Genomic DNA, 16,569 nt, shown 5'->3' with positions numbered 1-16,569 from the left:
TAAATTCGTGTCGGAGGAATCCTGATGAACTGAAAATAGTCTCCGGAGCGAGCGGCGAACGTTTGTAGAATGCAAGAGATTAAATGAATAATAATGCGCATTTGCTTGATGGCAAGACAAACACAAATGAGGGCGGTTTAACGACCAAACAGATCTGACCGAATTCGGGCGGAAAAGCTCGTTCCTTTCGCCCGAGCTTTCGCCGAGATTCGAGTGGTGTGAAAAACTTGTTCTTTAATGTTGGATTGTTGATTCAACATTATCCTGTGTAAACGGTTTCGAGTTCGGATGTTTATGAATTTTTCACATTTTGGGTTGTCAGAAGCAGGAGAAATTTAAATTTCACTCTATTTTGATATACATAAATTTGGGTTTATCTGGCGAAAGAGCGCGTTTGTAGTATTGTCAGGGTGGACGCTTTGGAAGTTTTCTCACTGATTTACACACAAAAAGAAATAAATAGAGTTAATATCCATTCAAAGGAAAAGACATTCATTTTTTTAATCGTTTTAGTTGTCAGTGACTGGGTGAGTTATTGGTTTTTGCTTCAAATAAACTGTGAATAATGATGTTATGCAATGGAAAAATCGCATTCTCTCATTTTTTATTCATACGTGTCGCATAATGCTCGTTGCAGATTGCATAAACGCTGCAGGAGCATTTTTCAACGACTTTCAGAAAAATCGATAAATTTGCGTATGCGAAATGCGGAGTTTTTTATTTTAACAAATTTTCATAACTCTTTAAAACAATAGTTCATTAATACATTTGTTTTCATTTCATCAATTTATGGTAATATTGCTTTAGTGTTTAAAATTTAATTGATGACATCATATTATTATTGAAGCAACAATTTTTATTTCACATCGTAAACTAAGGAAGCATTATAAGTAAGTAAGTAATCGAGTCCATCATGACCCTTAGAATCGAAAAAATGGGTCTCCCGTCCATGTTTGCCTGTCTGTGCCGGATTTATATTCGACAAACACGATTGCTGTCAAATTTTGTATGTATATTGGGAAATCATGTAGATGGTAAAACGCTAACCAAAATTTGTCTGCTCGTCCCCACCAACAATGGAATGACGTCATGTCAAAGTTTTACAATAGTAAATGTTATTTGAATTTTATAAAATAACATACTCCTCCGTTTGGGGTTTATGAATACGTGGTGAGTTTTAACCTTAGGTATCTCAATTCTTGGAAAAAATAATTAAAATTGTATAAAATTTACAATCTAGTTTTAAAATTGCAAGATCGAGAGCTTTGAAATCTTGTAAGTGTTTTAAGTTTATCGGAACCATGGTAAATCATCATTTAAAATTTATGCGTTCATACCCTCCAAGAATTGATGATGTCATGTTAGAATTTTGTCGAATAAATGTTATTTAAATGTTAAAAATTATATAGTCCTGAACTTGTGGTTTATGTGTTGAATTTTTATCCTATTGTGGATATAATAATTTTTCGATTTCTTGATTTTTCGATATTTCAGTTCTGAGTTTTCTTATTACATAATTTATTCTTCAATTTTTCGATTTTTCAATTTTTCAATTTCTCGATTTTCCAATTTTTCAATTTCTCGATTTTCAATTTTTCGATTCTTCAAATCTTCGATTTCTCGTTTTTTCTCATTTTTCGATTTCTCAATTTTTCAACGGTTTACGATTTTTTAATTTTTTGATAATCGATTTTTTGTTTTCCGATTTCTTGACTTTTCAATGATTAGATTTTTGTTTTTGAGTTTCTCAGTTCTCTAATTTGTCGATATTTCAAGTTTTCGATTTTTCAGGTTTCTGATTTTTCGATTTTTCTGTGTTTCAGTTTTGGAATTTTACACTTTTTCAAATATTTTTTTCTCATTGTTCAGTTTTCCGATATTTCAGTTTTGTGATTTTCCAATATTTCGATTCTTGAATTGTTCGATTTTTCGACTTCGATTTTTCGATTTGTCGATTTTTTAATGTATTGATTATTCAATTTTTCGATTTTGTGATGTTTCGATTCCCCATTTCTCGATTTTTCGATTGTTCAGTTTTTCGATATTTCAATTTTTCAATTTTTCAAATTCTTAAATTTTGATTTTTCAGATTTTTGATGTTTCGATTTTTGCATCCTTCGATTTTTCCACTTCTCGGTTTTAGGTTTTTCGGTTTTTCAATTTTTCGATTTTTGAAATTTTTGACTTCGATTTTCCAATTTTTCGGTTTTTAAATTTTTTGATTTTTCGACTTCTCGATTTCTGGGTTTCTCAGTCTTTTGATGATTTGATTTATCGTTGTTTCAGTTTTATTATTTATAATATTTCGATTTTTCGGCTTTTCATTTCACTTTTGGAATTTTACAATTTTTTTCGATTTTAAACTGTTATTTTTGAATTATTGTATTCATGAAATTTGTAATTTTTTGATATTTCGAATTCACGATTTTTCATTTTTCGTTAATTTATATTTTCAATATTTTAAATTTTACGTTTTTCCGGTATTTCTATTTTTCAATTTTACTTTTTTCAATTTTCCAATTTTTCGATGTTTCGATTTTTTTGTTTTGGGAATTTACCATTTTTTGATTTTTTTAAATTGCGGTTTTTCGATTTCCCGATTTCTCGATTTCTTGCTTTTTCTATTTTTCGACTTTTGGAGTTTTCAATTTTCCGATTTTTAAATTTTCAATTTTTCGATTTTTTTCGGTTTTGGGAACTTTTTGGTATGTAGTAAAAATTTTCCAATTTTTCGGTTTTTAAATTTTTTGATTTTTCGACTTCTCGATTTCTGGATTTCTCAATCTTTTGATGATTCGATTTATCGTTGTTTCAGTTTTATTATTTATAGTATTTCGATTTTTCGGCTTTTCATTTCACTTTTGGAATTTTACAATTTCTCGGTTTTTCGATTTTTTGAATTTTTTATTTTCCATTTTTTCGATTTTAAACTTTTATTTTTGAATTATTGTATTCAAATTTGTAATTTTTTGATATTTCGAATTCACGATTTTTCATTTTTCGTTAATTTATATTTTCAATATTTTAAATTTTACGTTTTTCCGGTATTTCTATTTTTCAATTTTTCGAATTTTTAAATTTTACTTTTTTCAATTTTCCAATTTTTCGATGTTTCGATTTTTTAGTTTATCGATTCTCCGTTTTGGGAATTTACCATTTTTCGATTTTTTTAAATTGCGGTTTTTCGATTTCCCGATTTCTCGATTTCTTGCTTTTTCTATTTTTCGACTTTTGGAGTTTTCAATTTTCCGATTTTTAAATTTTCAATTTTTCGTTTCTTTGATGATTCGATTTCCTGATTTTTCAATTTTTCGATTTTTTGCGGTTTTGGGAACTTTTTGGTATGTAGTAAAATTTTTCCAAATTTTCGGTTTTTAAATTTTTTGATTTTTCGACTTCTCGATTTCTGGATTTCTCAATCTTTTGATGATTCGATTTATCGTTGTTTCAGTTTTATTATTTATAATATTTCGATTTTTCGGCTTTTCATTTCACTTTTGGAATTTTACAGTTTCTCGGTTTTTCGATGTTTTGAATTTTTTATTTTCCATTTTTTCGATTTTAAACTTTTATTTTTGAATTATTGTATTCAAATTTGTGATTTTTTGATATTTCGAATTCACGATTTTTCATTTTTCGTTAATTTATATTTTCAAAATTTAAATTTTACGTTTTTCCGGTATTTCTATTTTTCAATTTTTCGAATTTTTAAATTTTACTTTTTCCAATTTTCCTATTTTTCGATGTTTCGATTTTTTAGTTTATCGATTCTTCGTTTTGGGAATTTACCATTTTTCGATTTTTTTAAGTTGCGGTTTTTCGATTTACTGAATTCTCGATTTCTTGCTTTTTCGACTTTTGGAGTTTTCAATTTTCCGATTTTTAAATTTTCAATTTTTCGTTTCTTTGATGATTCGATTTCCTGATTTTTCAATTTTTCGATTTTTTTCGGTTTTGGGAACTTTTTTGGTATGTAGATTTTTCAGTGTTTCGGTATTTTAATTTTTCTATTTTATATTTCAATTGCTCGAATTTTCGATTTGTCGACTTTTCGGATTTTGGATTTTTCTTTTTTATTTTCTTTTATTTTAAATTTTACAATTTTTCAATTTTTAACATTTCGTTTTTTCGATTTTGAGTTGTTTCTATTTCTCAATTTTTCGATTTTTCCACTTCTCAATTCATTCGTTTTCTGAATTTACAATTTTTCGATTTTTTTAAATTTCGGCTTTTTGATTTCCCGATTTCTCGATGTCTTGCTTTTTCGATTTTTCGACCTTTGGAGTTTTCAATTTTCCGATTTTTAAATTTTCAATTTTTCGTTTTTTTGATGATTCGATTTCCTGATTTTCCAATTTTTCGATTTTTTTCGGTTTTGGGAACTTTTTAGTATCTAGATTTTTCAATTTTTCGATATTTTAATTTTTCTGTTTTATATTTCAATTGCTCGAATTTTCGATTTGTCGACTTTTCGGGTTTTGGATTTTTCAATTTCTCGATTTTTCAGTTTTTCTTTTTTATTTTTTTTTTTATTTTAAATTTTACAATTTTTCAATTTTTAACATTTCGATTTTTTGATTTTGAGCTGTTTCTATTCTTCAATTTTTCGCTTTTTCCACTTCTCGACTTCTCGATCTCTTGATGCTTCGATTTCTTGATGTTTCAGTTTTTCGATTCATTCGATTTCTGAATTTACAATTTTTTGATTTTTTTAAATTTCGGCTTTTTGATTTCTCGATTTCTTGCTTTTTCGATTTTTCGCCCCTTGGAGTTTTCAATTCTCCGATTTTTAAATTTTGAATTTCTCCTTTTTCTTTGATGTTTTCGATTTTAGGAACTTTCGATTTGTCGATTTTTCGATTTTTGGATTTTGAGCTGTTTCGATTTTTCTTTTCTTTTGATGCGTCGCTTTCTCGATGTTTCACTTTATCGATTCTTCCGTTTTCATATTTTACAATTTTTCGATTTCTTTTAAATGTCAGTTTTTCGATTTCCCGATATTTGCTTTTTCGATTTTTTGACCTTTCGAGTTTACAATTTTCCGGTTTTTAAATTTTCAAATTTTCGATTTTTTGATGTTTCGTTACTCGATTTTTCAATTTTTCGATATTTTAATTTGTCAGTTTTTTAAATTTTGAATTTTTCGATTTCTGGATTTCTCAATTTTTCGGGTTTTAAGTTTTTCGAAATTTTTATTTTCAATTTTTGGAATTTGAAAATTTTACAATTTTCGATTTTTTTCGATTTTGGGAACTTCTCAGTATTTTTCAATTTTTGGATATTTTAATTTTTCTATTTTATATCCCAATTGCTCGAATTTCAGCTTTGTCGACTTTTCGCATTTTGGAATTGTTCAATTTCTCGATTTTCCAATATTTCTTTTTAAATTTTTTTTATTTTAAATTTTACAATTTTTCAATTTGTAACCTTTCGATTTTTCGATTTCAAGCTGTTTTGATTTCTCAATTTTTCGATTTTCAACTTCTCGACTTCTCGATTTCTTGATTTCTCGATCTTTTAATTCTTCGATTTCTCGATGTTTCGGTTTATCGATTCTTCCGTTTTCTGATTTTATAGTTTTTCGATTTTTTTAAATTTCGGCTTTTAGATTCCTTGTTTTTCGATTTTTCGGCCTTTCGAGGTTTCAATTTTTCGATTTTTAAATTTTCAATGTTTCGATTTTTTCATATTTCGATATTTTGAATTTTCAATTTTTTAAATTTTGGATTTTTCGATTTCTCGATTTTTAGATTTTTCAGTTTTTAAGTTTTTCCATATTTCTATTTTCCAATTTTTGAAATTTTTAAATTTTTGACTTCTAAGTTTTTTGATTTTTCACTTTTGCAATTTTTTAAAATTTTTCCGACTTTCTGATGTTCAAATTTCTCGATTTTTCAATATTTCGATTTTGGAAACTTTTCAATCTCTAAATTTTTCTATTTTTCGATATTTTAATTTTTTTGTTTTATATTTCTATTGCTCGAATTTTCGATTTGCCGACTTTTCGGATTTTGTATTTTTCAATTTTTCGATTTAAACATTTTTTTGATTTCTCAGTGTTTGATTTATCGATTTCTCGATATTTCGATTTTTGAGTTTTTCGATATTTCAAAAAACATTTTTTCCGGTTGCTTGTTTACTTTGTGTATATATCACATTGTCCACACTTGTACCGACCGCGTTTCCTTGGAATTTGCGTGCAGGCGGCTCAGGGACGAGAGAAGTTGTCTAGAAATAAACTTCGACCAATTTTTTGTAAATGTGGAAGCAATGACTACTTCAATTAAAAATTGATTTATTGACAACAGTAAACAGCTCACTTGAGCACACTTTTTTCTACAACAGTTAATAATAATAATAAATTAATAATACGGCAATTAGGTACAAAAAGTATTTGTAAAATGTATCTTTTAAATTTTTTGGATTGGTGTGATTACTTGATTGGATATCAATGTGTTTTTACCGTGAGCAAAAATACTTTATCTTCGCATTCCACAGAAATTTCACTTTTACTTTTATTCGTAGCTGGTAAAAATTTTACTTCCTCGGTTTGAAGAAACAGTTACTTTCCATCGTTCTTCTTCGTCTCAGAAGAACTCGCAAGACGTGTGTGTGCGTGACGTCATAGCGATTTTCGCCGATTCGTGATAGAGATTACAAAAATATATTTTTGTACTGAACAAGTACTTACGAACGATTGAGAATGTTTTATACACCCTCTGTTAGTGAAACCGCAACAGGATAATAGAGTCATACATATTCCCTTCTCGTTAGCTAGTTTCTGAATATATTAATTTATTTTTGTCACTTTCCTCTGAATATTCCTCCCCTTTCTAATGGAATCATGAATGATAAAATCGCCATTTTTCCACAAACGTGAAAGCAAGAGTGCGAAGCGAACATCCAGGGGTTGACGATTTGCCATTGCCGGAAAACGAAAACAAAGAAAAACGATTCATTTCATCTAAACCGATTTCACTTTCTGTACATTGTTGCAATATCGCTGTCTGCCGAAATTACGATGTAATAAAAGCGCAATATGACACGAAAATGGAATTGATTTGTGTTTTCGTAGCGGCCGGGAATTTCAAAAAAGGAACAAGAAAAATCGACCGTTAATAGAAGCGCATTTATTTGGTAGTTTCGTAATATCGACCTCACCCTTTCATAATTTATCGCACAGACGTCTCAACAAATGTTCTAAAAATGGCTTTATTCGGTAAACACGCAATTTATTACTTGTGATGGAATTGAAAATTTTCGACGCTTTTCAAACAGTTTGAGGAATTAGAGCAATCACGATTGTCGATGCGAATTTAACGGTGTTGATTCGAAATGTCGTTAGCATATGTGAGGGGGTTATTAAAATTGTATTAATTTGTTCCATTTGAATGAGGGTTGTTCCCGGAATCGACACGATTATAATCGAGTGCTAAATTTAGACACCTGCAGTGTTACGGCCGATATCGCGAAGAAGCCGCAAAAAATAAATCGTGCTTTTAACTGGATATTTAACGTATTGTTGGACTTCGTTCGGCGACATTTCGCTGCCCTTCACTGCACTCGGGATGACAACGCATGCATCGATTGATTTTACGGTTGTCATTTCTGTTGACGTTTCCCAGGAGAAAATGCGTGGCCTTGATCTTTAAGCAATAAAAAAATTTATAGGAGCGTATAAATTCTAAATCGAATTTTCTGGAAAATGCATTAAGCCGGAGTAGTTTCTTGCTTTTCAGCCGGAATACTAATCAATGATAATAAAATTGAAAACACGATGAAGCGGGCTTGTTAAGCGAAAGCGCTAATCCACACCTTCATCAGAAAGTTCGTAAAAAACGTTATATAAGTATTCAAAAACATATTAGGCATTTTAGCTGAGCTGAACAAATCTGGTAAAATTTTAACGATGAATTTTTAAAAAATTGGTCGAAGTTTATTTCGATAGAACTTCCCTCATCCCTGAAGCGCAATATCGAGAAATCGAACAATCAAAATCGGAAAAATTTAAAAATCGAGCCATCGAAACATCTAAAAAATCGAAAAATTAAAAAATCCAGAAATTGAAAAGTTTTTAAAACAGAAAAATCGAGAAATTTAAAAATCGAAAAGTTGAATAATTTTAAAATCCAAAAACCAAGATGTCCAGGAATCGAAACATCAAAAATCGTAAAATTGAAAAACTCGAAAAGTCGAAAAATCGCAAGATCGAGCAATCGAAGCATCAAAAAAATTGAAAAATCGAAAAATGTTAAATTTAAATAATTGAAAGATTGAGAAACCAAAAAACTGAAAAGTCATAAATCGAAAAATCGAAAGGTCGAAAAACAGAAAAGCCCAGAAATCGAGAATTCGGAAATACAAAATTAAAAACATCGGTAAATTGAAAAATCGGAAAACTGAATGATCGAGAAATTGAAAAATTCCAAAACTGAAATGATGAAAAATCCAACATTTTAAAAATCGAAAAATTGAGAAACCAAAAAATTTTAAAAATCGAAAAATTGGAAAATTAAAATCGAAACATTTAAAAATCGAGAAATCGAAAAATCGAAAAATCAGAAATTGAAAAAAAAAACCGAAAAATTGCAATCCGAAAAGTCAAAAGACCGGGGAATCGAAACACCAAAAAATCGAAAAATTAAAATATTGAAAAATTGAGAAATCGAAAACTGGAAGAATCGAGAAATGTAAACATCGAAAACGAACGAAAAACCGCAAAAATGCAAAGGTTAAAAATCGAAAAATTAAAAAGTCAATAAACTAATCAAAAATTTAAAAATTCGAAAAATTGAAAAATAGAAATATCGAAGAACCGAAAAATCTAAAATTTAAAAATTAAAATATGGAAAAATGTAAAATTTAAAAAATCGAAAAGCTGAAAAACTCAAAAACTGAAAAATCACAAATTCTAAAATTTTGAAAAATCGAAAGGTCGAAAAATGGAATAACCGAGAAATCGAGAAATCAAAAATCCAGAAATTTACAACATGGAAAAATTGAAAAATCGGAACATCAATAAATCGAGAAATTGAGAAACCGAAATATTTGAAAAATTGAAAAATTGAAACATTTAAAAATAGAAAAATTGAATAATCGAAAAATCAAAAATTTTCAACCCGAAAAATTTGAATCCAAAAAGATCGAGGAATCTAAACATCAAAAAATCGAAAAATTGAAATACCAAAAATTTGAAAAATCCAGAAATTGAAAAATGCCCAAAATTGAAATATTGAAAAATTGAGAAATCGAAAACTGGGAGAATCGAAAAAAGTAAAAATCAAAAAAAATTTTTTAAATCGAAGAAAAAAATCAAAAAGGTAATATTTGAAAATCGAAAATTTGTAAAATTACTAAACTAATAAAAAATTTAAAAATTCGAAAAATTTAAAAATGGAAATATCGAAGAACTGAAAAATCGAAAAATGTAAAGTTTAAAAATTAAAATATTGAAAAATTGAAAAATCAAAAAACTGAAAAATTTTAAAATCAAAAATCGAAAAGCCGAAAAATCGAAAAACCCTGAATTTTAAAAATCAAAAAGTTGAAAAATCGTGAACAATCGAAAAATAGAAAAAATCCAAAACAGATGTGACGAAAAATTAGGATATCGGAAAATTGAAAACTCGGAACATCGTAAAATTGGAAAATTGAAAAGTCAATAAACTAATCAAAAATTTAAAAATTCGAAAAATTGAAAAATAGAAATATCGAAGAACCGAAAAATCTAAAATTTAAAAATTAAATATGGAAAAATGCAAAATTTAAAAAATCGAAAAGCTGAAAAACTCAAAAACTGAAAAATCACAAATTCTAAAATTTTGAAAAATCTAAAGGTCGAAAAATGGAATAACCGAGAAATCGAGAAATCAAAAATCCAGAAATTTATATAACATGGAAAAATTGAAAATTCGGAACATCAATAAAGCGAGAAATTGAGAAGCCGAAATATTTTAAAAATTGAAAAATTGAAAAATTGAAACATTTAAAAATAGAAAAATTGAAACATTTAAAAATAGAAAAATTGAATAATCGAAAAGTCAAAAATTTTCAACCCGAAAAATTGGAATCCAAAAAGATCGAGGAATCTAAACATCAAAAAATCGAAAAATTGAAATACCAAAAATTTGAAAAATCCAGAAATTAAAAAATGCCCAAAATTGAAATATTGAAAAATTGAGAAATCGAAAACTGGGAGAATCGAAAAAAGTAAGAATCAAAAAAAATTTTAAAATCGAAGAAAAAAATCAAAAAGGTAATATTTGAAAATCGAAAATTTGTAAAATTACTAAACTAATCAAAAATTTAAAAATTCGAAAAATTTAAAAATGGAACTGAAAAATCGAAAAATGTAAAGTTTAAAAATTAAAATATTGAAAAATTGAAAAATCAAAAAACTGAAAAATTTTAAAATCAAAAATCGAAAAGCCGAAAAATCGAAAAACCCTGAATTTTAAAAATCAAAAAGTTGAAAAATCGTGAACAATCGAAAAATAGAAAAAATCCAAAACAGATGTGACGAAAAATTAGGATATCGGAAAATTCAAAAAACTCGGAACATCGTAAAATTGGAAAATTGAAAAATCGAAAAGTCGAAAAATTGAAAAAATGGAACAGAAAAAACGAGATATTGAGAAATCGAAATAGCCCGAAATCGAAAAAACATGAATAAAAAAATCGATAAATCGAAAAATCCAAGATTCTTAAGTTTTAGAAATCCAAAAATTAAATTCTGGGAAATTTAAGAATCGAAAAATTGAAACATCGAGAAAGTAATAAATCGAAAAATTAAAAAAATTAAATATTGAAGAATTGAAAAATCGAAGAATGGAATAAGTGAAAAATATTGAAAATTGAGAAAACAAAAAATCGAAGTGCAAAATTTCCGAAATTGAAAAAAATCGAAAAATTTGAACATCGAAAAATTGAAAAAAGGAAAAATCGAAAATCGAGCCATCGAGAAGATGAGAAATCGATAAGTCGAAAAAACAAAAAAGCGATTAACTAGGACGAAGGACGAAAAGGACGAAGGACGAAACGGAAGAAGGACGAAAAGTACGAAAGGCGAAAAGAACGAAGGACGAAAAGGACGAAAAACACGAAGGACGAAAAGGAAGAAAAGGACGAAAAGGTCGAAGGAAGAAGGACGAAAAGGACTAAAAGGACGAAAAAGACGAAGGACGAAAAGGAGGAAAAGGACGCAAAGGTTGAAGGACGAAGGACGAAAAGGTCGAAGTACGAAGGACGAAAAGGTCGAAGGACGAAGGACGAAAAGGACGAAGGAGGAAAAGGGCGAAAATGACGAAGGACGAAAAGGACGAAGGACGAAAAGGACGAAGGACGAAAAGGACGAAGGACGAATATGACGAAGGACGAAAAGGACGAAGGACGAAAGGGACGAGAAGGACATGGACGAAAAGGACGAAGGGCTAAAAGGACTAAGGGCTAAAAGGACGAAGGACGAAAAGCACGAAGGACCAAAAAAACAAAAAGGATGAAGGACGAAAAAGGACAAAAAGGACGAAGGACGAAAAGGGCAAAGGACGAAAAGGACGGAGGACGAAAAGGGCAAAAAGGACGAAGGACGAAAAGGGCAAAAAGGACGAAGGACGAAAAGGACGGAAGTAGAAGAGGACGAAGGAAAAAGAGGACGAAGGACGAAAACGACGAAGGACAAAAAGGACGAAGGGCGAAGGACGAAAAAGACGAAGGACGAAAAAGACGAAGGACGGAAAGGACGAAGGACGAAAAGGACGAAGGACGAAAAGGACGAAAGACGAAAAGGACGGAGGAAAAAACGAAGGACGAAAAGGACTATATACTATGCTTCGGATAATCTTAAAACGTTTGCAAGGTTTCAGAGCATTCGATTTTTTTTTTCAAAAATTTGGATGCCCAAGGTAAAAACCCAGCACAGATTCATAAACCACAAATGGAGGAGGACATTATTTTATAAAATTTAAGTAAAATTTACTATTATAAATTTTGAGGATGCCGTCATTCCGTTGTTGATGGGGACGAGGAGACAAATTTTGGTTAGCGTTTTACCATCTACATGATATTCCTAATCCTAACGTACATATAAAATTTGACAACAATGGCTTCGGCAGCTTCCGAGATTATCTGTGTAATAAAAAAACAGACAACAAACAGACAGACGGACACACAAACGGAAACGGTAGATGTATTTTTGGTACTCGTACTCGTACAACTATTTGCGTAGCTCCTAGCCATTTACCGTAATATCTAATGATGTTGAAATAAGAACAACCCTTGAATAAATTTGCTAATGTTTCAAACAAACGTCAAGAGATTTCATGGAGTAATATAATTATGTGTACATAGCGTAACAGCGAATTCGTTTTTCCGGGTTTTATTTCACATCCATACCACTGCAGTATCGATTACCACAAGTAGTATGAACCCTATTGTAACTGCAAATAACCCACTTCTAATTATTTTTCGATTAACTCAGAGCGTGTCAACCCGGGACCTAATCCGTTTTAATTTTCGTTTTTTCGAAGGTGATAAAACAACCACCCTACTTTACATCTTTCCTTTTTGCCGGATTATCCCCATAAAGACAAATTTCTTGTGTTTTAATAATCTGATCTCAACAACCCCGCAATAAAAATTGCTTCCGGAATACTTCCCTCAGACGACTAAATACCACGATTGTTTCCTCCTTTGTAAATAATGCCATTCTAAAATCTTGTCTCTGCAATCTCCTCGGGGCTCATCTGCACCCCGACTTCGTTGATTATCAGCGCTGCCACTAAGAAAACTCGTAATAATTAACAACAAGGTCAGCATAATTATTGCATCAAAGCCTAATGGAGACATATTGTGGCTGATGGCACAACGGGTAAATCACCGGAGCTAATCACCCCTCATTGTTTTCCGAGGCCGACAGCCACCGACTTTATCATTATTCATTCACGTTTTTAAAGCAGTGTTTCATTTCCAGACAAGAAAATCGCCCCTGTGCCCAACGAGCCCACAGCCTGCAAATCATCCTCAGTGAGGGTAAGTTTTTCTAGTTGTCGTACAATTATTTTCTTTATCCTAGAATAGGTGCTGTAACGCTGGTATAGTTTCTATAATCATAGACTCTCGTGGTTGTGTAAATAATACTTACACTACTTCGTGCGAAAATTAATACATACAATTTTTTTTCGAAAACTGTTAAAATATACTTCATGTCAAAAAAATTTCATCGCTGGCGTATTACCTCTGATTAAACTAATGGAAGCGGTGAGTTATTCACGTCATCGCTTCAGCTTGTTTGGGTATATCATCCGCCGCTATCAAAGCAAATACTAGACGAACCGAGTAAAGCTCTCGCAGACACGCAATCCTCCAGGAAACACGTGATCATTCAAAGGAGGTAACGTGCAATTGGCGAGCCTCGGCCGGAAGAACACTCAAATTCGGCGGAAGATAAATAGCATCGATGCGAATTTTCGCTTTTTTTCGTGTTCGGCTTCGCTAAAATTCCGCCCTGGAATTGGAGCGTTATTTATAGTACTCATTAAATTATCGGGATCGATCTACACGATGATGGTACTTGCTTTAAATCGATTTGGTAGCGTGTGGCACGGTTTTTGCCGGCTTTAACATCACGACACCGTGAAACGTGGTAAAATTGGAGTTGTTTCGTCTGGGATAGCGTGAGGGGGTTGTTATACACGGGCGGGTCGGTAGTTGGATGTGGTTTTTTAGTTTGATAAGTTGTTTTGGAAGGTGTGTAGGTTTTTAAGTGGGATGAGTCTGGTAGAACTGTGGGTAATTTGTTTCCGGAGGATTGGTATAGGAAGGATTGGAAGAGGTCATTAATTGTGATCAGTCGAAGATTTTCCGTTTTCGGTTGTCTACGTGTTTGCGTGGATTCTCAAGTTTTACTTCTTAGAACTGAGATTACACACTAATAAGATTTATTGATTTGTCGATATTCATAGATAATAAAGTTGATAAAGTATCAATACCTCAGCCCAAGTTTGTAAATCGAGCAACACACTTTGTTCTCCATATACACGTAGTTCGTTTACCCCAAAACCAAAGGTCCAAAACCATCTGAAAAATTGACACGATCCAAACCCAGAAAGCATCTTTTTGTTATTCTGGTACGTCCTGTTCCAGTAGATTATGAAAGTAATAACAGCTCATACTATTTTCTGGAATAACCCCAATTCCTCTTGACAAGAAAAATAAATCAAAAGATATACAAATACGTTCATCTCAATTTTTACGGAGAGACCATTGCACTTGTTTCATAATTTCACTTCGCGAATAAAAATTATGAACTTGGACACACTCCAAACAGTTGATACTTGTATAAATCAGCTACTTTTGACATCTTAGACAATGGTTCGAAAAATCCGGAAATAGTTCTATGAAGTTGGGCTTAAAATATTTGTTGGACAATTTATGACATAGATCTAAAAATGTTGGGCACTCAATCTTGTCTTTAAACAATTTATTTAAAAAAACTAAGTTAGCTTTTGACCTTTTAAAAAATTAATTATTGAAAGTTTGAGCTTTTGGCAAAGTTGCATTAAAATGCACAAAAAATTCTGACATATCTCAAGTTTTTCGAACTTTTCGGTTTCAAAGTCGCATTTTTAAAATATTCCAAAATTGTTATATTCCATTTTATCTATTGTGGAAAATTTTAGAAGAAATGAAGGCGACAATAACTTCCGCAAGTAGAAATAAACAGAAAATCTCTTTGAGTAATTTTCGAAATGCTTGGAAAATTTTCAAAAATTTCATAAGGCGCGGGGGAATTCTGAAATATTGAGCTTTTACCTAAAGTTCCACAAAAAATTCTGGAGTATAAATACCGATAAGCTAATTCGTAATCTTCGGTTTCAAAATTAAATTTTTGAAATATTCCAAAAATGGCCATATATCATTGGTAATTCTAGAAATATTGTTGTAATTTTCCAAGAAATGTAGCCGAAAATAACTTACATAATTCGAAATCAAAATTTCTTTGGGCAATTTTCGAAAGTGCTGGGAAAAAGTCAAAAATTTTGTAAAGGAATATTGAAAAATTGAACTAAATGTACAAACAAATTTGACATACAGATGTTGACGGGTTTTTTGAAAAAAATGTCTATTGATGGGCCTGATCTGAGATTTTAGTAATATTCGATTTTTAAGATAGCCCAAAAATGGTCATGTTTCCTTTTGGTAATTCTAGAAAGTGGTTGGAATCTTCACAGAAATTTTAACAAAAAAAAACTCCACAAAACAATTTCATTACGTAATTTTCAAAAATGCTGGGAAAAAGTCAAAATTTTTACAAGAGAGTTACTGAAAAATTGAGCTTTTGGCAAAGTTGTCTAAAAAATTTACAAAAAAATCTGGCTTACTGATGCCGATGAACTGATTAAAAAAATATTGTGTGTTGGTCTTAGACCATGATTTTTAAAACATTCGGTTTCGAAATCAAATTTTTGAAATATCCTAAAGGTAGCCATATATCGAGTGTTCTAAAAAAAAAAATGATTAAAAAATTCCTGCATCAAACTTGAAATTGAAAAATTGAATCGAAATATTGACAAATCAAAAACTGAAATATTGAAGAAATGAAAAATCGCAGAAAAACTGAAGAATAGAATAACTGAAAAATCTCAAAATTGGAACATCGGTAAATTCAAAGATCGAAAAATTGAGGAATCGATAAATCGAAAAAAGGAAATCTAAAACTTCCGAAATTTAAAAAATCGAAAAATTGAAAAACCAGAAACCCGAAGAATCGAAAAATTTGAACATTGAAAAATCGAAAAACGGAAAAATCGAAAATTGAGAAATCGATAAGCTGAAAAACCAAAAAAGGGATTAATCGAGAAGTTAAGAAATGGGAAAATCGAAAAATCGAAAATTTAGAAACGTTAAAAACTGAACAATTGAAAAATGGGAAAATTGAAAAATCCCAAAACTGAAACATCGAAAAATGGAGAAATCGAAAGTTGAAAAAAAATCGAAAATTCGAAAAATTGAGAAACCGAAGAGTTGTTATAGATTTACAATCTTGATTTTTTTCTTTCCAAAAGTCGAAGACTTAACTTCGTAATTCTGATTTGTTTTAATGAACTGCATGTCTAATAGACAGTTAAATAATGAGTTATTAATAATAATTTAATAACAATTTGCTACAATAAGATTCATACAAAGTCATTTTTTACTGTTGACAGATGTCATTTTAATCGGAATTTTAGATTGTCAATTAAACCGAGATTAGAACATCTTTAAGTTTAATATTTTGAAAAATTTTATACAGGAATTCTTAACATACCAACGAGCATATTCGTTATTTTTGGTACATCCAGTATTGTTTTGGTGATTCTGGAAAAATTGTTGCAATTTTCTAACAAATGTAAACGAAAATAACTTCTGCAACTCGAAATCAACAAATAAATCACTACCGGTAATTTTCAAAAATTCTGGAAAAAAGTCAAAATTTTCATAAGGTCTTGAAAAATTTAGATTTTGGTAAGTTGCTTAAAAACCCAGAAAATAAACTAGGATATAGACGTCGACGAGTTGATTCGAAAAACATAA

General features: G+C 30.2%; 1 protein-coding gene across 1 annotated transcript in view; it reads left to right on the top strand.

The window, feature by feature from the left end:
* Positions 1-16,569, top strand: part of LOC135133459 (pleckstrin homology domain-containing family G member 5-like) — a 224,982-nt gene that overhangs the window by 67,332 nt on the left and 141,081 nt on the right. Inside the window, exon 3 of the mRNA XM_064061859.1 lies at positions 12,968-13,026. Coding sequence (XP_063917929.1) covers positions 12,968-13,026 — 59 coding nt within the window. The remainder of the gene's footprint in view (positions 1-12,967; positions 13,027-16,569) is intronic.

Source organism: Zophobas morio, unplaced genomic scaffold (assembly GCF_036711695.1).
Source record: "Zophobas morio isolate AGI-343-1 ecotype UQ-CSIRO unplaced genomic scaffold, CSIRO_AGI_Zmor_V1 ptg000022l, whole genome shotgun sequence".
Lineage (NCBI taxonomy): Eukaryota > Metazoa > Arthropoda > Insecta > Coleoptera > Tenebrionidae > Zophobas > Zophobas morio.
Note: the sequence above shows the minus strand (reverse complement) of the source record. Positions and strands in the feature narration are given on the sequence as shown.